Genomic DNA, 26083 nt, shown 5'->3' on the forward strand with positions numbered 1-26083 from the left:
ATCAATGGCAACGGAACACCGTCTACCTGCTCAGGTGGTGCCTGGAGAGAGATGGGTGGCTAGAAAGCATTCACAGTATGTCACCATACCTTCTCTCAGTAACTGGGGGGAGGGGGAGGGAAGCCTTGCAAAGTGGGTCCAATTAGTGTTTTGCCTAAGTACACCGACTGCATTATTAACCTGGGTGAGATTAACCTGATACATCCCCCAATGCAGTTCACATCTTTTCTGAAAGCAAAAGTGAATGGCGCAATGAACGTAAATTTTGCCTTTCCCCAGCAGCCAAGCTTCTCAACACACAGAGATACACCTCTCCCTCTAGCAAGAGGCTATAATACTAGACCTTGAGCACATATTCCAACCAGGCAAAAACTGGGGAGGTGGGGGCAGAGTGCAGGATTGGGCTGCAGAGAGTTTTGAGGGCCATACAAGAGAGGCTGAGAGAGAGATTTGGCCCCCAGAGCCTGAGCTTCCCCACCCCTGTTATAAATGCATCTCTTTTAGATTATCAGATTTGCCAAAGAAAAAAAGAAAAAGAAAGACAGACTCTTACAATGGTCAGAAAGCTGATTTGCACTATAAATCCTCTTTTCCACATTATCGTCTGCATTCACCACCATCACCACAAACATAAATAGACACACACCCAAACCAAGAATTTAAGAGGGGAACAAACACACTTGTTGCCTGAAGTACCTTCAGGTCGCCACCCTCCAGCAGCTCTTGCATATACAGAAAGTTGGTCCTCAGGTCTGTATTGAGCTGCGTAAAACTCAGAACACTTTTTTCATTTGCATTTTGCCCTGCATCAATACCATGGTGCAAACAAGCAATGTGTGTGAAAAACAAACTTATAAAGATGACAGGGGACAGATTGTGATTCCCAGCACAGATAATGTTCTTGCATGTTACTAATGCAAGAGAAAAAAAACTTTTTAGGCGTGTGAAAAATACATGCAGCTGGTGAGTGATATATTAACCTTTGGCACATGGTTTTTTAAATGTAGAGTTCTAAGCCTGGGGAACAAAGAAAAAGGAAAATTCTTATAGGCATTGAGGCATGGCTCCATTTGGAAGACTGCATGCAGTTCTGGACACCCCATCTGGAAAAGGCTACTCTAGAACTGGGGGATCTAAAGAGCATTGAACGAAGAAGGATATTGACAAGCTGGAATGTGTGCAGAGGAGGGCAGCCAAGAGGATAAAAGGTCTGGAAAACAAGCCTTATGAAGAACGGTTGAGGGAGCTGGGTATATTTAGCCTGGAGAAGAGAAGACTGAGAGGTTGTATGAGAGCCATCTTCAAATACCTGAAGGGCTGTCACATGGAAGATGGAGCAAGCTTGTTTTCACCTGCACATGTGCAGAGACATTTAGTGCTCAGTAGTGACATGTGAATGAATCTTCAGCAACAATTGCATTTAAAACTTGGGTCCCGACTCTACAATTCTATTATTTTTCCCAAAGGGGAAAAAAAGGTGGAGAAATCAGCCAAAATGATCAAACAGCTGGAATACTGTGGGGGGATGCTGTTTGGCTTAGAAAAAAAAAGATGACTGTATGGAAAGGAAACATCATGACTGTAAAGTCATTGCTATGGAAGACAAACTTTTTTCTCTTTCTTTCTCTCTCTACCCACAGCTTCTCTCCAGACTGATGTTTTATTGTGATTTATTCTGAAACATGTTCAAAGTAAAGCGATTTATTCCACTTTGGTTTATTATTTGATACTTTCCCAATGCTAGCATATAATAGCTGTCCAGAGGAGCTGTAGCATAACAAAAATGGAACAGCAGCAAAAGCAAAAGCAAAAAAAAACCCATACAAACCCCTGAACACTGGGGGTATGGAAAGTGACAGAATTTCAGCAGAAAGTGACAGGATAGACACTATTTGGAAATGAATCGGTGCATCCACTCATGGGCATAGCTAGGATTTGGAGGGGGGCAGGCCTTTTGTTAGGGTGGGCAGAACCTGTTTGATGTTTATTTTTATTGAATTTTATTGATTTAAGGGGGGGCAGCTGTCCCTCCCTGCCCTCCTGGCTATGCCCATGTGTCTATTCCAAAACTTTTGCTGGCACTAACAGTATTGGAAACATAATCACGTGCAACTGCCCTGATAGCATCCTGAGCACAAATTGTCATGAACGTGCAACAAAAATGATGTTTGGGGAAGCACATGGTGAGAAAGTATGGCATTGGGGTCCAGAAACCTAGGACTGCATGCAACCTTACATGACATGAGAGGGAGGAATCAGGAGCATTTTAGTGCAGAAAGGCAGGGCTATTGGCAGTGAGGGAACTTCTACGCTGCCTTCCACAGTCAGAGACAGTATGCAAGGGTATGTGTCGTTTTTGAGCCCTACTGGCGGTCCTTCAGGATGGGGGAGTGGGTAGAAAGAATTTGCTGAGAGCAGAATGATGGACTCACTAAATGGGCTTCCGTTTTATCCATGCAGGCAGGCAGGCAGGCGATCCTGACTTATGGGGAGTCCCAGGTCAGAGGCTGAACAATTCTCAGAGCTATCGCTCCTCCTACAGATCTGCTCAGCGCAGACAGCATCCCACAACTGCTTTATCACACACACATATACAACATCTCAACTTAGTCTCCCTAGCTCTTCAGAATCTCGCGATCCCAGCCAGAAGCAGGAAGGGAGGGGTTTTTTGAGGGGTGGGGGTACCGTAGAAGAGAGATGAGTAGCCCGTGGACCGTCCCTTTTCTTCAGCTTGCTAGACTCTAGCTGGCTGTTTGAAGGAAGGAACCGAGTTGATATTCAGAGGGTATCTACTATACTGATCTTAGTTTAAAGGGGATAACTAGGAGGGGGGGTGTTTGTATTCGCAGCCTTGTAGAGGCCTCGATCCAGTGCCGCCCGCCCGCCCCCCGCCCCCACTACCCTTGCTGAAAGAGAAATTTGTTTATATATTTTGGACACATCTGAACTATACATGAATACTTTTTTTTCCTCCCCAAGGGGGGATAGAAGCAAAGTGTTCTTGCTTGGACTGCATCTGTGAAAGCGGGATTCCTAATTTATGCCTCCTTTAAAAAGCAAGCTCGCGTTTTAAAAGTTCTCCAAACCTGTTGAAATAAGCCGTCTGATGGGGGCAGAGCGTTTTCTCTGCATTTTAATTAATCTATTTTTTTTTTGCAAGAAAATGACGTAGCTCCCCGATCCAGGTGGGAGATTGCACCCCCTTTAGTCGCCCGCACCCCCCGCAGCACCAGGCCAAGCCAGCGAAAGCGGGGATTGCCTCAAAAAACTAACGCAAAAAAGGTTCCCCCCCCTCTTTGCGTTTCAAAGACGGTTTAAGGCTGCGACCCTAACCTCGCCTGCCCGGGAGCAAGCCCAGACGAATCCAATTGGACTTGCTTCTGAGCAGACGCGGTTCAGACTGCGCTGCAAAGGACCTGGTGCTGAGAAACGGCGAGAGAGGGAAAAGCAAGATCGGAGAGCTTTTCGCGTCCACCGGGCGGGCCGCTCTGAGGATTATCTCCCCAGCCTTTGCTTCCCGGGACTGGAGAATCTGAAACGGCGCAGCCTCGGCCCAGCCGGTCCAGGTTCGGTTCCCGGGGAAGCCGCTCTCAATCGTTCCCTTCCTCGCTCCTTAACTTCTCCTTTTCTTCTCCTCTTACTTTCTTTTTCACACACAGCCTCAAACGGCTTGCCTCAAGGTTTTATTCCATAATTTGGCTCGACGGTTAAGGAAGTCACTCGGGCTGCAATCCTGTATATACAGTGTACACATACACTTCTTTCTTTTTGGCTGCCGGCCTGGCCGTGCCTCCTCAGAATCAAGCCCTATTTAATCCGATGGGGCTTGCTCCTGGGTAAAGTGGGTTTATGAGTGCAGCCGGACTCTATGGGCCTTACTTGCACGTAGACACACAGAGACTAGCGCCGCTAGCTAAATCTTTTATTTATTTATTTATTTATTTATTTATTTATTTATTTATTTATTTATTTATTTATTTATTTTTCCTGTCTCTTCCAGTGTGTAAAGGCATCTCCCAAACATCACGACGTTTTCTCCTGCAACGCACGCAGCCCAAACCCTTTGCTGTAAATGGGAATCAACTGCAGGAGCGGTTTTTGTTATTTGTGTGTTTATTTGTGTATTTATTTGTTTATTTATTAATTAAAGCTGGACAGAATCCAGGGAAGTGATCGTGGTACAAAAATCAGGTATCACCTCCCCGGCCTCAGCCTCTGCTCCATCTTGGTGCTCATTGCGCCTGCCTTAAAATATTTTTTTAAATAAACCAAAAACAAAACATCGCTTTATAATTGCATTTGTTCTGGAGTTCTTTAATCCAGAGATGCAGCCCTACTCGGGAGGAAGAAGCCACAAGTTGCTCTCTCAGCTCAGCGCGCGTGTAGGACGGCAGTTCTGTAAGTGTCGACTGGGTTCTGAGTTCAATGGGGCTAAACGAGAATAGGATTGCAGGGCCCAGTTCATGCCAAGGGACTGCTGTCTGGAGAACTTAAAATTTCATGTTCGCTTAGGTGCAGCGGTGAAGGTCTCCATTCAAAAAACGAAACCCACACGCATTCACACATCACATTCCTCGTAGCAAAAACTTGTCGTGGAACCGGGCGTCTCCGGAGAGGCCCCTTTCCATCTGCTGGAAATATTGCCCACCGAAAACCAAATCCTCCTACAGCACATTCAGCCATACGTTGATTCGCCTTTACCTCCTCGGCTGCATCAGTAGCGAGGATGATTTTCAGTTTTTATTTTGTCTAAGATACCCTATCAGCATTTCAAAACACAAACAAAACTTGACAGGCGTTTCAGGACAGGAGGAGGAAAGCGAACGCATTAGGCCCATGTTGGAGAGGAATGCTTATTTGAGGGCGTTTGATCCGGAGATAAATGCGAAAGAAACGATCGCTTGCAAATCAGGACCGAACGTTTTCCGTGCAGAAAGCCCCAGGGATCTGGAAACCCGGACTACTGTATTTAGAGGGGGGGGGAGAGAAAACCTTAAAAGGATCCTCAGCTTCAAAGGGTTTGCCTCCCCTTCCTTCCACGCGCTGTAAACTGTTGAGTCTGGGGTTGGTATCAAAACAGCTGAATTTAATCAGGACTTTCATAACAGACACTTCCAGGTTGGATCAAGTGGTAAACGGCGGGGGCAGAAAGAAATTCTCCTTGCGCGGCTCAAAAAAAAAAGTTTTTGAAAACCATTTACATTTTTTTAATTCCTCTCCCCCGCCCCATGTACACCCAGAACCCCAAAACACAGAGAGTAGAACTCCCCTCCTCGGGGGGGGGGGATGAACTAAACTCTCCAGCACACATTTGCAGCGCAAGGTTGGGCAAGTCTACTCAGAAGCAAGTCGCTTTTTATTTCAGTGAGGCTTATTCCCGAGTAAGTGGGCACAGAACTGCAGCCTTTAAGACTGAAATTATCCAAAGGAAGCATTCAAGCACACCTAAGGTCTCATCCATTTCAGCTCATAAGGGGAAAATGACAGCGACGTTTCCACTCCGACCTGATGAAATGGACACATTTTAATTTACGCTTTTAAAAGATAAAAACACACACAGAGATAATTTACATGTATCACCTGAGGCATTCTGGATGTGGTTGTTTTTAATGCAGCAGAGGCGGATATGTATGGAAGGGAGCCGATATTTCTGTTTATTGAAAAATTATAGTATTAATTACAAAGAAGTTGGTGAACCAAAGTCGAGCCGTTCCCCAAGTTTGATACAGCGGTAAAAAGACACGAGGCGGAACGAGGTCCTGCTTGGAGATCAATTTTTCTTCCCTTCCTCGATTCTACCCAGTAGTGGAAAAGCGGGGGGGGGGTGCGGGGAGAGAGAGCTGTGAAAACAGGAATTTGTTCCTGTTAAAATTGCGGGGCCTGTCGAGAAGGACAAGCGTCTGCCTGCGCGCCCTACGCGTTTGTTCCTTTTGCGCCTTGAAAAATTATCCAACTATTGATTACGTTTAAGCAGCAGGAGGAAGAGCGCTGCCCTTTTTTTTATTCTGAACTCTCGCCCTTCCGAAAAAGTGGAGACTAAATCAAGGGAGTTTAAAAGTTGGTGTTGGACAGATCCTGCCTGGAGCGGAGGGGACCGCTCCATTAAAACCGCAGGAAACGTGCTTCTGTCCATTAGGGCTGCGATCTCACTTACTGGAGTTGCATTAAGTGTGAGACATTCGGCGTTGCAAATCTCTATCTCCACTTGTTTCCTTCGGGGTGATCTGGAGAGGAGCATGCAGGGGACTGGGAGAAGGAACGGGGGGGCGCCTTGACCTTGAACTGGGTCTGGAAGGGGTGTCCGGAATCGGGGACTTGAATCGTAAAGGCAGGAGAGGGTCGCGCGTTCTTAACTTGTGCGGTGGCAATCTGCTGGAGTTTTGTAACGATCGGCAGCACAACTAACACGCACACACAAAGACTTAAAAGCAGGAGTTTCAGATCCTCGCTCTCTCTCGAGAATCAAAACTTAGGTGAGCTTTCGAAATCTCCTGGCGCAAACTGTTCATGGTGAAAATCCATTAGAACTTTCACTACAAAGTAAACGTATTTCGGAGTAGAGAGACAGACTCCCCCCCCCTTTTTTTTAAAGCATTTAAACGTATTCAGGACTAAAGCGCCAGCTCCCAACTTCCCTTGGATAGCTTTCCGTCACCTTATATTTGCAAATGTATTTACAGGTATTTTATTTTTACAGCTTTACGGCATTCCCACCCCCCCGCCGCCCTCCGCGCCTCCACCTCAACCAGCCACAATCTCGCGTCCGGTTTCAGCATGGAACTCAACGAGGGCAGGGAGAACAAAACAAAACAGACCGTTTCCAAATAATAATTAAGATTAAAACAAAAAAATCAAGACAGACAACAGCGATTGTAAAAACACAAAATAGACCCTCCCTCCCGCTTTTCAGACAAAACAATGAAAAATATCTGCCAGAATGAAATGCACGCGGTGTTAACTTCGGAGTTTAAAGGAGCACCAACAACGCGGAAACAACTTATATTATTTTTGCTACAAAAATCCTGAAAGTGGGAGATGGGGCGGGGGGAAGATCTGCCGTCATTTGACAGCTAAAGTATCTTAGATCGCGCAGCAAACAACCTGCCCCCCCTCTTTCTCATCCGCCCACCCTCTTTTCTCATTGCCATCTTTTAATATTTCATTGGTAACCGATGACAAGCGTTGGAGAAGGATGAGGGTTCTCTCTCCTCCTCCTCTCCCCCCTCCCCGCCCCTGGCAACGAGGGATCGAGAAATTGAAGGGGGGGGGAAAGGAGACACGAATATATTTGCAAACTTTCCACATCCCCCTCCCCTTTCCAAGCGTGCGCGCGAGAATCGGGGACAAACTGCTCCTGCAACAGGGCGCAGGCAGGAACCCCACCATCGCTCACTTTCAAAACACGACAACCGCCAGAGCTCCAGAAACTTGCCCATTTCACCTCGTGTCAGTTTCACTGCGTATATCTAGATAGATACACATACATACACACACACATATCTATAACGCCAAGCTGCATTTTGGGTTCCAGTTTCTCTGCCTCTTTCCATCCAAATCTCTCTCTCTTCGCCTGGTTGGTTTTATAAATATATATATTTCTCTCTCTCTCTTCCCCTCCTTGCCTCCTTTTTTTCTCCCTCCCCTTCTCTCTTTTCCACGGTCTTCTCTCTCTCTCTCTCTCTCTCTCTCTCTCTCTCTCTCTCTCTCTCTCTCTCTCTCTCTCTCTCTCTCTCTCTCTCTCTCTCTCTCTCTCTCTCTCTCCCCATCTACTCGGGAAACCTCGCTTTGCCTTCCCAGCCGCGAATCTCTAGCGCCCACTATATTTCAAAAGCTGGGAACTAAAAAAAAAAAAGATTTCACAAGAACTTGGAAACGACTCGGCGAAGAGGAGAGAGGAGGAGGGAAAGGGAGAGAAAAAAGTTGCAGGCTTCAACTTTGTAGCTAACTTTCGCTTCGCTCTCGTTAGCTCTCCCTGTGTTCCCCCTACTTTTCATTAAAAAAAAAACCGATCCCCCTCCTTCCTCCTCCTTGCCATCCTTGATCGCCTCGAGATCCTCAGACGGGTGAACCCCACCAATCGCGGGGTGCGGAGCACAACTCTCGGAGCGCAAGGAGAGGCGGGGGGAGCCTTGGCCAGGCTGCCCGGATCGTCGCGCAGAGACCGGCGGCTGTGGCGGCGCGGAGCTCGCTCCCGGCTCGCCCAGCTGCGCTCATCCGGCCGCGGTGAGGCCAGGGCTGCCGAGGAGGAGGCGATCGGCTCGTCTTCGTCGTTGTCGTCCCCCCACCCCAGGGCCGACCAGCCAGACACCCATGGCTTCCCCCCCCCCCTGCTCAGCGCCCCCCCTCTCCCTCTCTCTCTCACCCCCCTCGCCAGATCTCGCCGGGGATCTCCCCCTCGCGGGAGAAAAGGGACCTACTTTTGGGCAGTTTCCTCGCTCGCGCCTTGGATCTCATCTTGACGGCGGAGCGGATCCCTCCTTGAACCCGCAACAGCTCTGCCGCGCTATCTTCATCTCCCAAGCATTGTCAGTTTGGACACCTTCGCACATGCGCACAGAGCATTCAATCTGACACCCTCTCCGGGGCCAAAAAAACTTTCCAATGTATTCATCACCATCAGGGTTGGGGTTGGTGTGTGTATGTGTGTGTGGCTTTTTTTTTAACCTCCCCCCTTCTCTTCCGTGGTCCTATCCTCTTCTTCAGATCACTTATCTCTGCCCCCACCTCCTCGGAGCAGAGCACCATCCCAGCCTTTCCTCCTCCTCTCCCCCCCCCCGCCACTTCCCCTGATCTGCCCCTTTAAGAAAAAGCGACCTTTCTCTCTCTCCCTAACCCTTTACATGCTGCCCTTCCCCAGTGGACAATATTTAAAGATGGAAGGTAACATCCAGGAAGAGGTGACTTTGCCTTTTTTAAAAAATTCGGACGGTGGTTTCTATGTTATGCTGGGGTGGGACGGGGAGGGTTGGGGGTGTATGTGGCTGGTTTTTTGGGGGGGGGAAGGGGGAATAACTGGCCCATTGCATGCTGTACTTTACAGGTCTAATTCTTATTTTCCTAGCAACCGGTCCATTGCAGCTGGTCAATTGCACGCTGCCCTTTTGCAGATCTGTTATTATTTTCTGGTCACTAGTTAGCCGTCTTTTTCAACCAGCCAACTGCACGCAGCACTTTACAGGTCTAATGATTTTGCTATTATTTGGCTATTATCTGCTATTCTCATCAATGGGGTAGTCGCGACGGGCTCTCTCCCCCCCCCCCCCCGCCATATATATATAACCCGCTTTCTTCTCGCATGATCCTCTGCATGCTTACTTGCGAGTAAACGCCCCACCTTCTTCCACAGGGGCTTACTCTTCTCTCCCTCCCCTCCCCCCTCCACCACCCATTCCGGGCACTTGTGAATAGCTGGATGTCTGATCTCCCCCACCCCTCCCTAAGGCCAGGTTTACTCCGAAGTTTCTTTTATTGATTACAGTGGGATTTACCTCCAGGTAGGCAGGTTGAGGAAGATCGCGGCCGAGGTTGACTGCAGAAGCTGTGGCCGTTTCCCTACTCGGCGGGGGCTTATAGAATTACCAGGGTTGCACAGACTTCTTCTACCTTTTACAATGTCTTTCTCCGTTTTGCGCCGTTCCCGAAAAACGTGCGTCCCCTTCCATTCCAGTGCATTTAAGCCAATCTGGCAGGCAAAATGAAAACTCCCCCTACACACCCAAACGACTTTCGTTTTCCTAACGATCGGTGCATTCTTTCCCACCCTGTCCCCAATCCATTTACAATAAAAATTGGGTGGGTTGGGGGCTTTCGGTTCTCTCCCCCGGTTCCCCCCCCCCACCAGCCGGTTTAAACGATTCTGTCTCCATCGTGGTGCTTGTTTAAAACACGCTAAAACCTGAGCGATCGTGGGTTCTTGAGGTGTGTGTGTGTGTGTGTGTGTGTGTGTGTGTGTGTGTGTGTATGTGTATGTGTGTAGGGAGGCATTTGGGCTGCTAGCCGCTCTTGAAGCCTGGGCTTACTCTGAAGTAAGTTTCCGCCAAGCTGAATGGGTCTTGGCTCTCCAGCGGGCTAGCATTGCAAAGCAGCCTTCAGGGCTGAAGCACTTCAGACCAGCACTTCACAATACGACTTCCCACGAGCTCAGGAACCTTATCAGCCGCCAGGAAACGTTCCCAATGAATTGCTGTGGCCTTACTCGGGAGTAAGGGGTAAGGGGCTCCTTTAACGCCTAGTTAAACGGAGTTAGGCTGGCCTATCCCCCGGGCAGCTTGACTCGGAAGCCAATTCATATTTGTTTGTTTTTTTACCCATTGGGCCGCATTCCTATACAAGCTTACTTGGGAGTAAGGCTCAATGAACTCAAATGTGGCAAGCTGCTAATTCACAAGTAAGTATGCGCAGGATGGGAGACCTCAGCCACACAGGCAGCCTGGGGATCGGTTCCTTCTCTCTCTGACTTACCTATTTTGTCACAGCGATGAATGTGTCCTGCTCAAAAACAAAAAAACATGGGGTTCTGATCTAAGCAAGTTCACCTGCTCTACGGCGCTTCCTGTTCACCTATATATATATATTTACACGCTATTCTCTATTCTTACTCCTCCTTTCTTCCAACTAATTTTTATTATAACAGCCTTTCCACTTGAACGTTGGACTCTGCTTTTTACAGGTCCGGGGGTGTTGCTTTAGAAGGGAATCAAGGTGGTAAGTATCATTTTCAGGTCCTTTCATTAATATATATTATCATTACCTATTTAAAATGCTTGGTTGTCATTTATAGAAACGACCCTAATCTCCTGGGCAATGGATGGAAGTGGAGGAAGCTCGATCTTTGGATTCCTGAATTTTTCAGGAATCCCCGGAAATGGGAAAGTGGGTGGAGGACACTAACCTCCCCCCCCCGCCAGTAAATAGCCTAGCTGGATCAGTATTAATTAATTACTCCCTTTGGGAATTCAAGGGCCCAGGAGAGATGGTGACTGGAAACGATACATTGCGTGGTGTGTGTGGGGTGTTTAATGTAAAGGGAAAGGGAATGTCAAGAAGCCTTCAAGAAAATAAACCAGATTATTTTTTAATGGGGGAGAGAGAGAGAGAGAGAGAGAGAGAGAGAGAGAGAAGAAACAGGGCAAGGGGCGTCCACACACACACACACCAGCAAAATAAAAAACAAAAAAGCAGCTTAGCAGCCGACCGGCAGGTGGAAGATATGAGGAGAGAATAAAGTCTGCGGTTGAAAACTGCATACTTTATTACTATAATAAAGTACAATGAAATAAATTATTATTAAGATTATAGAAGATTTCCCTTTTTGTATCTAGATTTATATTAATCCTGTTGTGGTCAGGGCAAAGGAGGTCTGAAAACATTTGTTATATTTTAGGGGAGGGGGGGGGCGGGAAAGACAGGTAACAAACCAAGTCCCCTTCTCCATTTCTTCATTCTGTGCTTGAGGTTCAGTTACTCCAACGCCTCGGGATTTAACTCAATCACGTTCTGGGATTCCGCTCCCCGCCTGTCCCGTTCTGTTTTCACAAACTTGTAATAAAGCCGGTAATTCTAAAACCCATTCAAATAATAAAACAAAGTCTGTCGAACTTTTTTTTTTAAGGGGTTGGTTGCTTATTTATCAAGTAATTCATAAAATGGAATTGATTTTAAGTGTAGGCTCTCAAAGCGCGCCGCGCGGGGGGGGGGAATAGTTATTTGTCCAGAATTATTTATAAATGCGTTTGAATCTGAATTCTGATGATATTGAGTGTAAGAGTACGTTGGGTTGTTTGTTTGTTTTTTAATAGGATTGGAAGGGAACTTCCGAATCAATGTTTTCAAAGTGGAGAAACCAATAGCTGCCTCTTCCCAGCTAAAAGCAAAATAAAAAAATTCCTTCAGTAGCACCTTAAAGACCAACTAAGTTTATATTTTGGTATGAGCTTTCGTGTGCATGCACACTTCTTCAGATACACACGAAAGCTCATACCAAAATATAAACTTAGTTGGTCTTTAAGGTGCTACTGAAGGAATTTTTTTATTTTGCTTCGACTCAGACCAACACGGCTACCTACCTGTAACCCCAGCTAAAAGGATATTGTCTTTTTTTCTCCAAATGCGAAAACACTATCCTTACGTTGCACCTGTGTGTGTAAACGAACACGTGTTCTTAATTTGCATTCTTTTTCCGCGTGTTTGTTTGCATATTTATATATATACTGCACGAGAGTGCTATAACATATATACTGCACGAGAGTGCTTACTCCTGAGTAAACCAACTAAACGCAGTCTTGCTGCCCTAGATTGATTTGCGGGCCCCCTAATCCCAAGCAGGTCAACTCCAGAGTCAGTCTCGTCGTAGCCAATGGAATTTACTTCCGTGTAAAAGCAAGCATGGATACGTCGGGCCCCTGAATGAGAATAACTTCCTTCTAGGGGTTGGTTGTTTTTTTGTTTGGGGGGTGGTGGTGGCGGTTGTTTCTCCACAACATAACATAGAACAGCAGAGAGGTTCTCTGCCCCGCGGAGTTCGCAATCCACTCCAAGCGCAATACTGGGTGCGGGACTTGAGGGGTGAAAAATCCAGCTCGGAGGGTTTGGGTTTTTCTGTTTGTTTGTTTAAAAAAAAAAACAAAGGAGGAAATTATTTAGGAAACTCCCCAAGATGGTTTTAGAAATATTCAGCTTTATCCAACCCAACTGGAATTAAATATTTCAAGGCGGGGGGGGGGGCGTTGCTCGTGGGGGTTGACAGCAAGGCTGAAACGCTAAGTGGGACTTACTTCCGCGTAAACAACAACTGTAGGCTGTACCTCTCTTAATCAGGCCCTAAACGATTTATTCCATTGAACACCAGCAGATCAAAAAACTGTAATGAACAGGAGGAGAGCGGGGGCGCGATCCATATAGACAGTTTCTCTCTACCCCCTAACCCATTTGCCGGGGAGAGAGAGTCCTGTTGGATTCGGTGTTATGTCCTACTGTTTAGGATCGCAGTTGGTGTCCCTTGAAAGTTGGAACCTGATCCTGTAGATGTTGCTACACTCTGAAGGAGATTCCCACCACCACCCCCGCAACAACACCCCCGGGTTTTTTTCCCTGGACCGCACCCTACGGTTTACTAACCGAACTTTTCAGGGCTAAAAAGTGTGAGGAATTATTGGCACACGATGTGAGAGTTTTACCCTCGTGGCGAATTTGGGCTGAGGGCTGCTGGAGGGTTGGCCTGGAGTGACCCCCAAAGGAGCTGCCAAAGCGGGTGAGGAATTGAACTTGGGTGTCAAAGCTGCAGAGCTCTGGCCACTAGGCCTTATTGTCCCCTTTAAAGGTCAAGTGACTATTTGCAGAATAACCACACCACGCTCCTTGTGTCCTTGACCCCCGCTTGTTTCCAATTTGCAAAGGTCTCTCTCTCTCTCTCCCCCACCCCCTTAATATTTATAGGGCAGGTTGATCTCAGGTGTGTGGGTCTGTCAAAGCGACCGAGCATGGCCCCGTTGAGGGTTGGGGTGGGAGAGGTCAGCGACCTCTCTGGCAGCTTACAAGAGATGACCAGGGCAGAAATGGAGCGATTTGGTTCTTTGGGGCCACCTCAAAATTTCCCTTTTTAATTCCTTTCAATAGAGTATATCAGAAGTGAAGTCAATTGCGCAGCGCGCCAAGCAAACCTCCCTGCCGCCTTAAGTTTCACCTTTCCTGGAGTTCGCTCAGAAGTCAGAAAGCGACATTTCTAGCCCAGAGCACTGGCTAAGGAGGATCCTGGATAAAAGGGCCTGCGGTTCGGATCCGCCTTAGTCATCTAAACTCACTAGGGAGACAATCCGGCGGTGACCAGCTTGCGATGATGTACTTGCGTGACATGACTCCACGGGACTTGCTTCCGAATAAACCAAGCTGTGGCTATTCCTACTGCTCTTTCTTGTGGCAAGAATAGCAACAGGATCATGGGAAGTCGAGTTCTTTTGAACACGGATGACTCTTATTATGTACTATCATTTATTGATAATAGCACCATCGCCTTAATAAATTCAGGTGGTTTGCTTCGGGGTAAACATAAACCGAATTTCCTCTGCTCGGTTCCCCCTTTGATTAGTGCCCTCCCTCCCTCTTTTTGAAAAGGTTCAGAATGGTGGTCCCGGAAGTGTCGTAAGCGCGGTCCTTACGCGCGCCAAATCAGAAGTAAATCCCTTTGAGTGAACTTCAACGAGTTTTGACTACCGCCAGCGCGCCGATAAGGTTGACAGCCTCAAGCGGCCCGTTCCGATACAGAGACAGAGGATCGCGCTTGTTAAAGAAACAGGTTTTGAAATTTTCAGGGAGAAACGGGAAGCGGGGGGGGGGTGTTGGATGGCCACCCTCCAAGGGCTGGTTTGGTTTTAAACAAAACAAAACCCGAAGAGACACCAAATAATTAATTAATTAATTGGGGATTCAGTGAAGAAGAGGGGGCGCCGCGCCTTCAAAGAATAGGTGACCGTCACTGAAATGAGAGATGCTTTGAAAGATTCGCTGAGAATCCATTTAAAAGAGGTCACAGCAAATTTAAAAACAGGTGTTTGTGCCTACATGGCAGATTGAGATTAATCGAGTATTTCTTCGGGTGTGTGTGTGTATCCCTCCCTCTGCCTATCATCTCAACTCCATATTTCCTGCATATTGCCCCCCCCCTACCCAATACATTATTTTTATACAATCAATGATCTACTTTATTAGCAGCCAAGAAACGGGCAGGAGAGGGTAGATGAATTAGAAAAGCCCTCAATTGCATGATGAATTAATTTCTCTCCCTCAAAATCCAGTCGCTTCCTTTCCCGATAATCTAGAAATCAATTTTAGAATAGGGCGCGAGATTTTGGGTTGGGTTTTTTTTGTCAGTTGGGGGGGGGAGTACTTATTTAAGGGGGGGAGGGGGCGTTACTAGAAGAAGGGATTTTACAGGAATAGGCTTTCTCCAGAACAGATGAAAAGTTGGTGACTGGCAGGGCATTGGATGAAACGCAACGTTTTGAAAAACAGCACCTGTGGTCATTAATCAGATTATAATAAACTCGCAGTCCCAACCAGGTTCGGACGAATGTACCCCCACGTGGATACACAGGCCGGCATATTTAGCCTACCGAGGAATAAGATTTTAATGAGTTCAATGGAATTTATTCTCAAAGCAGCTTTGTAGTCACCTCGATGATGCCAATAAACACAATCGCAGTTTTTCATATTAACTACTACAGTACTACTGTTGTTATTATCCCCCCCCCTTTCCTGCAAGATAGCTGCATAGTTCTCCGCCTCCCCATTTAATCTTCACAACAACCCTGCGAGGTACCTTAGGCTGCACAACCGGATTCTTAAACCGAAGTCAATTCGGTGCCAGAGGCATCCGGCGTCACCCCATCTCCGCGCATTGCCGTGACGTTTAATCTTTGCATTGTTTCGGTCTAAACTTAATTGCGTTGTAGATCACCGATGAAGGCCAAGCCACACACATACAGGAGCGACGCTTGCCCGCAAGCTTTTGTTTCTTGCACTCCTCAGAAGTCGCGAATTTAAACTTTAGGTTTTTGTTCTTCGAAACACGCACACTAAAAAGCAAAGCGAAAGCAATAACTCCGCGCGCCTGGTTCGAATTACGAATTGCGAACCGAATTAGGAGCAGGAGCAGAGCTATCGGCGGATTGGGGAGGAACTGCGCCGCTTCTCAATCCGCCCCCGCCCTATTTACATGTAAAATGCACACAAACACATTTATCACTGGGGTGTTCCTAGCTGCCTTTTAATATGGAAAACCAGATAGACCAGTCCTGGTAAAACTAGGGGGGAAAGACATACAAAGACCTCCCCCCCCACACCTTTCGGTCTTCCTTGTTCCATAAATTTAAGAGGGAGTTTAGATCAACCTGGGGGAGCAAAGGGATTCCTTGTATATGGTCGCTGCTCTCTATTTCCAAGGTGTCTGCATAACTCGAGTCTATGCTTGGTTACTCCAAAGTAATACCCTCACCTCCAATGTTCAATAAGGCCTGTTCCCAGGTAACGATGCCCTTTCCTTCTCCCCCAAATGATTTGTATCCATTGCCACAGACTTTTGCGCTTGGTAGAATTTTTTTTAACTCCTTTGACCACAAGACGAGACAGAATGTGGGTGATCCAAAGAGAGGTTTTAAGGACACTGCACTGGATGGACGCCTTTGGTCAGGGTGTCCCTTTCAACCCGTTTTGTTCTCCTCTGTCCTTTCAGGTCGAGAATGCCATCGAGGTATTAACTAGATCTCGCTATATTCTCCTTAAGAATCCCTCCATATATAAATATCTAGCCCTCAACACACGCACGCACGCACACTGACATATATATTGAGGACTAGAAACCTTTATCGATTTAGTCTTGAAGACTAGAATGTTATCACCCTTCCGTTTTCTTTAGGTAAGCTTGGATTCTTATGGAAGGCAAGGGAAAGGGGTTGGCCTCACTCCCCTTGGGGTAATTTATTCTGCCCCACTCTTGTAAATTAATAAAAATAAAGTCAGGGCTAGGGGGTGGAGATCATAACGTGGATGAAGAGGTTTTCCATGGAGGGATACAAGTCTACCAGCCCTAGAATGATTCTTCTGAGCTAACGCTTCCCAGACGACCTTCCTCTCTGCCTGCTTTTCCTGATCGATATTCTTCCCACTCCCCCAAAAAGGGGGCAATTCATAATTCGCAGAGAGGCGATGCCTCGTAATATCGCCTCTCACAGTGGAGGGCGTCGAGTTTCACCTTTGACAGCGCGTCGGTTCGGACTCCACCTCTCTCCATAAGAATGCATGTGTGGCTCGAACCATATGCACCTCAATTCTTAAGCACTTGTCTTGGGTGTGAATGGGCGAAAAGCTCTCCAACGAGATCAAGGGGCTTGATGTACACCTGCATAGGGTCTGCGCCTACATTTAAAGCACACACCCCCTAAAAAAAGAACGATGGGAACTGTAGCTCATATGTGCTAGGATTTACGGGTAAACTACGGTTCCCAGGCTTCGATGTACGCCTTAAAGGCATGGTGGCTACGTGGCCTTTCTCCAGTGAATCATGTGGATATCACTTCCCAGTAAACAAACACCGGATCGGAATGGATTTTTATTTAGATGGAGGAGTCCTGTCCTGGCCTTAAAAACGACATACACCTGAGCAGTGTCAAATGGTCTTGCGCGGGACCCATTTCAAGGAAGTAAACTCTTGACCGCCCCCCCCCGGTCTTCCTCGCGAGTCAGAGTTTCAGAGCGGGTTGTTCCAGCGTCCTCCAAAAACCGGAGTCCAAATCTATACCAGTCACAGTTCCCTTGCTCGCACTTACTCGGAAGTAAAGCCTATTAAATGCCATCGGTGCTACTGATTGCTGTCTGGGGACGGGGATGCCTAGGAAATGGGGATTTACCCGAGGAGAGAGAAATATATGTGTTGGGTGGACCAAAGGAATGAAACCCTTACTGTATACGTTAAGAAGTTATATAACAATAAATAATTGCGGGGGGAGCGGGCGGGGGCGCTGTGTGTCTCCGGCTGCCTCTGGCCTCAGAGTTCCGTAGAATTAGCACAGCTTAAAATACTTGGGGTTTTATGGACAGATCAGGAGGCCTTGAGTTCATGATTAAAAAATAAATAAATCTCCTCCCCCCCCCCTCCAGAGGATTTTGATGCCATAAGCGCTTGATTCTTACCATACCCAGTTCTGCAGGGAGGGGGCATTAGGCAAGGGCTTAATTACGTTTTTTAAGGGGGGAGGGTGTCCATTCAGGTTGCCCCCACCACGTGCTACTCCTGGCTGGGGGGAAAAACGCTCTTGCACTCAGGTCTTGCTTGTTTGTTCGCTGCCCATAGCTGCCAAGTTTTCCCTTTTCTCGCGAGGAAGCCTATTCAGCATTAGGGAAAATCCGTTTAAAAAAGGGGATAACTTGGCAGCTATGGCGCTGCCCGACATGGGCGCCTGGGGGGCACTGTGAGAACTGGACGCTAATAAAAATAAATAAATAATAAATCGACCAAGGAGGAAACGTATGTTATCTTCTTTTTATAAGCGGGAACGCTTCCTCGCCAAAGGATTTCAATGGTGTGTGTAGATAGGAGGCACGCTTGTCCACACGCACACACACTTCGTTTCCCCGAAGCTCATCTTGCAATCGCAAGGGGGCAGCTGGAGACAGGACTGTGGGAAATCGGAGAACCACCCACAGCCACCGGCTGAAGGAGAAAATGGCAAGCTGAATCCCCCATCTCTCTCCCGAAAAAGATCGCGCAGGCAACTAGCTCCTTTTGCCGCCTGCCCCTAATGGAGGGGTGTATTTGGGCTTCCCGGCTCAGAGACCTATTCCCCCACCCCACCCCCGATTGTAAAGACAAATCGCAAACGTAACTATTGTAAATAAAGGTATCTGGTACTCTGTGCAACGCCGCGAATCTCAAGTGTGTTATTAGTGTAGTAATAGCAGACTTGTAGCCAACTTACCGTAGTGTAGACCCGTGGATATTGTTGGACCCAAGTCAATCAGGTCAATTAACTTCAAGGGGTCTAACTCTGACTAGAACAATTATCCTACTGAACTTTACTCAGCACAGGCCCATAGACATAAACGAGTCTAAGTTATTCTGGCCGGTTCATTTTAGTGGGTTTACTTTGAGCTGTACTCACGCTGATACAAATCAATGGTACTACATCTGATAACAATAAAGCTTTGGAGCAGCAACAACTGATATCGTAAATTTCGTTCTCCCATTCTGACCATCCATGTTCCTGTTGCGCGTAAAGAATACTTGCTGACAATATTATATATTAAATATATACACAGGGTAAAATGTTTGCCTTCCCAACCGGCTGAAATATCAACTCTTCCTTCCTTCCTTCTATGTTTCTCACCAGCTTTCTGTTCCTGCAGCTACTTATAATAGTGGGAAGGACCAAGCAAAGAGACCAAGGCTGCCTCTCTGCCCATTTACTTGGAAGTAAGTCCCACTGAATTCAGTTAATTTTACTTCGGAGTAAACTTGCACTTTTGGGAATACAGTACTGCAATCCCCAGGCACACTTAATTGGGAGTAAACCCAACCGAAGCCTACGTGGGAATTTGGCGTATACTCGCTTCCGATGGGGCTGGAAGTCTCCGGAGGTTTTGCTTCCGAGTAAACATGCAACAGGCTCGGTTTACAGAGTTTGAAAATGCCACTGATTTCACGCGCTTTACCTCTCTCCCATTTCAAATCGAAGCGATTGCCAGGAAGCTTAAAAGTGCGGGATCGTGCCCCTTTTCAGAGGAGTCTTAACTGAGAGGATGGAGACGAGGAATCACCTACAGACGGCTGGATAGAGACAGTCTCCGGCAAGAAAAGAAACCCTGTTGTTTAGAAGCTGGTTTCCTACTTTTAAAACGATTTCCACTTTCAGCTAATAAGCTATATTATGCGTTGGAAGAGTTTGGAAGACTCGAGAAGTGCTAACATGCACTTACCCAATTTTTGATTTAATATGCCTTGATGTGCAGGTTTGCACGAAAGCGAGGCATTACCTTGTAGCCGTTTCTTTTAATAATAATAACAATCCTCCAACGAAATACTGTGGATGCGTTGAACAAACGCACAGAAAAGCAAGAGGAAGAGAAGCAGGACGTTTGGAAATCGATTACACTCTTCTTTGTTTTGCTTTAAGGGAAGGGCAGGCAGAAATTTAGTCTCTGAATACATCCTTTTTTTTAACGCAGAAATGCCTCCGTTCAAAACTGTTTTTTAATCGGCTTTAGAATAAACGGGGGCGGCGGCGGGGGTTCGTCTAAAAGGGTCCATCCGGTGTTAATTACGGCTTCCAAAAGCCTGGAAACGCCTCCAGATTCGTTGTATTCTTCCCCACTTTTCAAAAGCAGGAGCAGGCAGCCTGAAGTGGCTGCGGGATCGCGGTTGATTGCTAAACGTTTCTTGCCCGGGCGTTTTGCAAAAGAAGAAGAAAACCCGTTTATAGGACTATTTTAAGTTTTTCCATGCCAGATCTGAAAACTCACCGCCCTTCTCCCCTCCTCCTCGCACCCCAAGGACATAAATGCACACACACACACAAAAAGGTTGGTCCGGGTTTGTTCAAAGGTAGCTACTGTTCCTTTTTTTCCACCAGCTTTCTAACAGCTGAATTTTTTTTAGTAACATTGTAGATGTAGGCTAGAAAGACCCCTCCCCAACCCAAGACTGCAAACCCGATCTGCTTGTTTTGCCCCCTCCCACCCTGCCCTCCGAAATATTAAAGCCTCCGGGTAACTCTCTCCCACCCACAAGCGAACAAAAATTAACCTAAATCGGTTTTTTCCTTTTCTTTTTCTTTTTTGCTGCATTTCTAAAGCCATAGATACGTCGTCTGACAAAGGGTTGATTTTTTTTTAAAGAGAATTTTATTTACAGGTACTAGTTCACAAGTTATTAGGATGCAGCCATGATGCCCTACTCAGAGTAGACCCATTGACATCATTGACCAGCCGTGTCTATTCATTTCATAGGTCCTACTTCTGAGTAGGACTGAGGTCGGCTACAGACCCATGATTAAGTTCCCAATCATGACAATTATGCAGACAATCGCCTAATTTATGGTAATTAACAGTCAGAGAGAGCAAATATTATAACGAGCTTCAAACGACCCCAACACGACCGCCTCCTTTTTCCTGCTGTTGATAGAAACGTAATTAGCCAAATGCATCACCCGAAAAAGAGGGTTTTTATGGGGGCGGGGAGAAACAATAATTTCTTATGGGATTTGGAAAATCCACCAGGATTTTAATTTTATTTTTAATTAAAGTTTTAAGGGACCAGGAAGGAGCAATGGAAAGATGGGCTCTATCCGAGAGACGCTGCTTCCCCCAGCTGGTTTAAAACCGGCATTTATTGCAGCAAACAATAATATCTATTAAATGAATACAGAGCGTTTAAGCCAAAGCGCGTTTTGCCTCTCCAAAAAAGCTCCCCTGGCTGCCTAGCCGGATTTGAAAAATAAATGCCGCAGCGGTGAGGCTTGCCTCCGAGTAGACCCGCTGCCGGCCAGCTGCCGAAAACCTGTAACGACGTTCAGTTATTTCCAGCAAACGGCTGCGGAGAATGGTTTAAAATGAAATAAAATAAGAAGAGATGAAGACATTCTTAAAAGGCGAGGAGCAGTAAGCATTTGGGTTGGTGATCCAGCAGAAAGTTCCACTTTACTCCAACCTTACACAGAAATCTTCAAAGTCTGCCTCTACTCAGAAGTAAACTGAGTTATGTAGGGGTTTATGACCCGGAAAGCGGGTACAGGATCTGGATGGCAGCCTTAGAGCTCTGATCTTAGAGGGGCTTACTCATAAGTAAATCTGCATTCCCTTCAGGCAGGGTGGCGCGCGCCTAGGTATTTCTTTATAAAAAAAGGGTTGCAGCTTTAAAGGGAAAAGAGAAACCAAACGCACAGAGAAAATATATATGTTCAAGGAGTCCCAAGAGAGCAATTACTCCCAGAGAGGCAAGTTTTTAAAACAAGGAGGCGACGGCCCTCTTTTTAATTCGGATTAACACCTCCCGCCAACGAGCAGCGACGGAATTCGCGCTTGACTCCTTTCCAAAGATCCCGCGCCTCCCTCCTCCCCGAGGCAGTTTGGCGAGCCGTCGACCAACCAGGCAACCTGGCGCGGAATCGGGGCCCTTTCTCCCCAACTTGCTCCCACCATCCCCACCTCCCTCCCTTTCTCCTGCTGCCTGTTCTCGCTAGCCCCTGCCGCCTTTGCGCCTGTATAATTATTAGCCATTAATTGGGTTCAGGACCTCGTTCACCGGCGGTGGGGTGGGGTGGGGAGGATGGTGACCCAAGAACTCCCCAGAAGAGACGTGGAGGAGGGGGTGGGGGGAGAAGCGAAGGCAGGATCCAACGATTCCTTTGAGGGCAATGCCCAACTATTAAAGGGGTGGGTGGAAAACTTCTTTAGCTGCAACAAGGGACCAAAGGGGGGGAATTAAATTAAGGCACCGCTCCTGGCCAAGGAAAAAGGGTGCTTTTGGGTCTCCCCCTTCGCTTCCTTTTATTTTCAATTCAGGTTGTTCCGTGCCAGGAGCTTACTGGAACAGCCTGGCCGAAGGGGGAGGAGGAAGGGACATGAACTACACAATCAAAAAAAGGGCGTGTGGAGAAAAAAGTTTCGCTAGGCTGCTCTGCCGCTTTGCCAGGAGGGTGTGTGCGCGCACTGCAGAAGATAGGAACATAGGCCTAAGTCAGATAGGAACTTTGGCCTAAGTCAGACCACTGGTCCATCCAACTCAGTAGAGTCTACACTGGCTGGCAGCAGCTCTCCAGGGGTTCAGGCAGGGAGACTTCATCTTGAGATGCTAAGGATCGAACCTGGGACCTTCTGCATGCAAAGCAGGTGCTATTAATAAAATAATGAATAAATAAATAATAAATTCTTCTCGACAAGACCCTTTGCCCAAACACACTTAGAGCCAAACTTACAACCCACAACAAGCACCCCTGTAATGCTATTGTGTGTTCTTCAAAGAGCATCATGCATTTATGTTCTTACACTACAACTCTGCAAGTTTGTCTATATTAGTACCCCTTTATTTTATACACACCTATCCTATTTATTGGATATGAGTTCTCTGCACCCAAGGCCCCAGGCCTATACCCCCTTAATTGAGAGCAAGCTCCATTGAAGTCAATGGGAAGAGGAGGCATGTATAGTGGAACTTCGGTTTACGAACACCTCGGTTTATGAATTTTCAGTTTACGAATGATTGTTACCCGGAAGTAAGTAAACCAAGGTTTCAGAGGCCTCCAGAGGCCTCCACGGAGGCATCAGAGCAAAGGCCCAGCCTCCGTGAAGGCATCAGACGCCTTCACAGAGGCCCGGAGCCATGAATGCATTGTGATTGTGGAAGAGGACCCCGAGCCCCCATCCAAACAATGACTATCATCAGCCCAGGTAAGAAATAAATGTTAATTTTTTTTCACCTAAAGTAATTTTTTTCACCTAAAATACTGTCTGATTTATTTTATAGTACAGTACATTGATTATTGCCTTCATTTTATGGATCAATGGCCTCATTAGACAGTAAAATTCATGTTAAATTGCCGTTTTAGGGGGTATTTTTCGTCGTCTGGAATGGATTAATCCACTTTCCATTACTTTCAATGGGAAAATTCACTTCAGGTTAAGTACGCTTCAGTTTAAGTACAGACTTCATGAACCAATTGTGGTTGTAAACCGAGGTACCACTGTCTAAAATAAAACTGCTAGGACATGTGCAAAGCTAAGCAGGATCTGGTATGGTTTCACACTGGATGGGAAACTGTGTTGTTGAGATACCCACATTGCAGTGGCTTGGATTAGATGACCCTCGGGACCCCTTCTGACTCAGCAATTCTACGATTCTAAGTGTATGGTGAAGGCAGCAGGCACTGTCCACTGAACTCAACAAGTCTTACTTCAGAGGAGACATTGTGCTGTCAGTGCTGTGCTTGTTTGCTTGGTTACTCCATTCATTTGTGTTCTTGATCACTTAATTTTAGCTGCTCTTATTTCAACTGTAAATCACCTCGAAACTCTTACCAGGGGAAAAAGGTGAAGTATAAATAAATATATAACAACAGCAACAATTTGTACCATCATTCAGTAGGTAAAATTACATTTGTTGTGCTACTTGGGTTCATTTTAGTTTCCCACTACCAAACCAAACCAAACCAAACCAAACCATTACTTGATATGCTGGCAGCAACACTGAGCATAAGCACATAATGAGAGCCTGCTGGATCAGGCCAATGGCCCATCTAGTCCAGTAACATGTTCCTATGCAGTGGCCAACCAGAAGCCTGTGGGAAACCCACAAGGAGGATCCCAATCCTCTCCCCTGCTGTGGCTTCCAGAAACTGGCATTCAGAAACATTGCTGCCTCCAACTGCAGAGGCCGAGCAAAGTCATCATGGCTAGTTGTCATCGACAGCCCTCTCCTCCATGGATATGACTTGCCCTCTTTTAAAGTCATCTAAGTTGGTGTCCAGCCTCACAGCCTCCTATGGGAGTGGGTTCTGTAGTTCAACTACGTGCTGCGTGAAAAAGTTGTGGGATGGAACACTGGGGCAGACAAGTCACAACAATTCCTAGAGTGTCCACTAACAGGAACTCACCTGGAGGGACACCTGACTAAGTTCCTCCAGATATGCAGATGAGATGGATTAGCTGGGACAAAAGCCCCTAGCCCAGGGGTGTCAAACTCAAATTCATCAGGGGCCGCATCAGCAGTTTGGTCACCCTCAAAGGGCCGGTTGTGTCTGTAGGACTATGTGTCCACTCTTTATTATCATAAATTATTGTCACTGCATTCAATTATTACTGTTTTTTGTAATAATGTAAGCTCATTCCCGCCCCCACGCGGATCACATTCCTGCGTCGTGGCGCGTGTGTGGGAGGGGATGTAAACGAGGGAAATTTGAACAAAAGGTGGGGATTGACGGCTTGGGGGGGGCCTCAACTAAACCTTTGGCAGGAAGGAGAAAGCCACTGCTGGGATTAAAAACCTGCAGATGGAAAGAGGGCTTCCCTCTCCCGCCCTGCGCACACCCAAACCCCGCTAGGCAGGATGCCACACGCTGTAACCCACCCCATGCTTTGGAGAGGGGCAGGAACATGCGGTGCAGCGCCAACTCCCTGCTTTGCTTTTGCATCCTCCCTCCTCAGCGCCAGAGTCCCTTCCCCTCGCGCTGAGGGAGGGCAGCGGATTTCCCGAGGAGGAAGGCGGCGGCAGCCCCAGCGGACGTGCATCTTCGCCTCAGAGCTGCTCTTTCCCCCACCCGCGCTGTTGTCGTCTTCGCCGCCGCCTCTCCCTACCGGGACTGCAGGCAGAGGAGGCTTGAAAACCTCCCCCCCCCCAAAAATCCCCTCCCACCTACTCAAACCGCGAGGCGACTCCATCTGGAGCCCTACATCACGAGGGGCTGAGAGGAGGCGGCGGCAGAGCGGGAAGAGCAGGAACCCGTGCCGTCGCCGCCTCCTCCCTCCCGGCCGCCCCCCGGGGAGCAGCTCCGCCGGAACTGAGAAGCCAAAGGGCGGCTTGGGGGTGGGGGGCAGAGCAAAAGCCAGGCACCCTCCCGAGTGTCTATGAGGAGAAAACGGGGGAAGAGGGAAGAGAAACCCGGCTCCATCAAGAGAGCGGCTGTTGCGCTTCACCTACTTCCCCCTCAGGCTCACTCCGCGTCCCTTTCGACCGCTCGTTCGCCCACCTCCCGGATGCAGCCGAGGAGAGGAAGGGAAGCGGCGGGCGGCGGCTCCCCAGTGCCGCCTCACTCACTCTCGGAGACAACAGCAAAGCCCGCCCAAAAAAAATCCAGCGCTGCTCCGTCCCGGCACCAACTTTGCCGGCAGCGCCTGTAGGGCTTTCCTACCTCCTCGGCGGGCTTCCTCCTCCTGCTGCATCTCACTTCCCCATCTGGCCGCTGTGCCACCGCCTCCCTCAGCCTCATTCGAAATTGAAATTCCCTAGCCAAGGCCGTCAGCGCGGCTCCAGCGCCCTGGCCTCCGCCTGCAGCCCCGCCCCCGGTCTTGACCCTCGGCCAATCGCAGGCTCCAGAACTACTGTCAGCGGTTATTGTCGGCGGCGGCTACGCGGGCCACATGACGAGGTCTGGCGGGCCGGATTAGGCCCCCGGGCCTTGTGTTTGACACCCGTGCCCTAGCCAGCAGCCATTCTCTCTCTTAGCCTTCTCTCCTTCGATGGGAACACATCTCCAGAGAATCTCCAGTTAGGATGGTTCTCCCTCTTGGCCTGCAGCCAAGAGAGAGACCAGATGGAGCCTTACTCTACTAAGAAGACTCCAGATGTACATAGTTGTAACTTTTCTACATAAGCCTGCCTTTCTGAGATTATGCTGTTAACTCAGGATGAAACTGTAAGTAAACTCTATCTTATTTTATGAAAACTGTGTTGTGTATTTCTTTTAAGAGGGACAAAAGGGGACTTTGCTAGGAAGTATAATATTGTACAGGTTTTAGCAAACCTGAATGCACATGCTTTGCTGCGCACAAAAGGGGAATGTCACTCTGCTGATATTGGAAGCTTGCTAACACAAGCTTGGATAGG

At 47.6% G+C, this 26083-nt stretch overlaps 1 protein-coding gene and 1 long non-coding RNA gene across 6 annotated transcripts in view; one reads left to right on the top strand and one right to left on the bottom strand.

The window, feature by feature from the left end:
* PRDM16 (PR/SET domain 16) overlaps positions 1-9810 on the bottom strand; it is a 428828-nt gene extending 419018 nt beyond the window's left edge. For 4 of the 5 annotated variants that reach the window (XM_060276171.1, XM_060276167.1, XM_060276168.1 and 1 more), the window contains exon 1: positions 8418-8690. In XM_060276171.1, the coding sequence (XP_060132154.1) occupies positions 8418-8454 (37 nt within the window). In that variant the 5' untranslated portion in view covers positions 8455-8690. Of the gene's footprint in view, positions 1-8417; positions 8691-9488 lie in introns of those variants that run through there. The other variant, XM_060276169.1, reaches the window with a different exon arrangement.
* LOC118087800 (uncharacterized) lies at positions 8857-21772 on the top strand. The gene is made up of 3 exons (XR_004692865.2): positions 8857-8897; positions 10670-10704; positions 18879-21772. It is a non-coding gene; the product is annotated as an uncharacterized LOC118087800 (long non-coding RNA).
* Positions 21773-26083: the final 4311 nt, after the last annotated feature.

Source organism: Zootoca vivipara, chromosome 6 (assembly GCF_963506605.1).
Source record: "Zootoca vivipara chromosome 6, rZooViv1.1, whole genome shotgun sequence".
Lineage (NCBI taxonomy): Eukaryota > Metazoa > Chordata > Lepidosauria > Squamata > Lacertidae > Zootoca > Zootoca vivipara.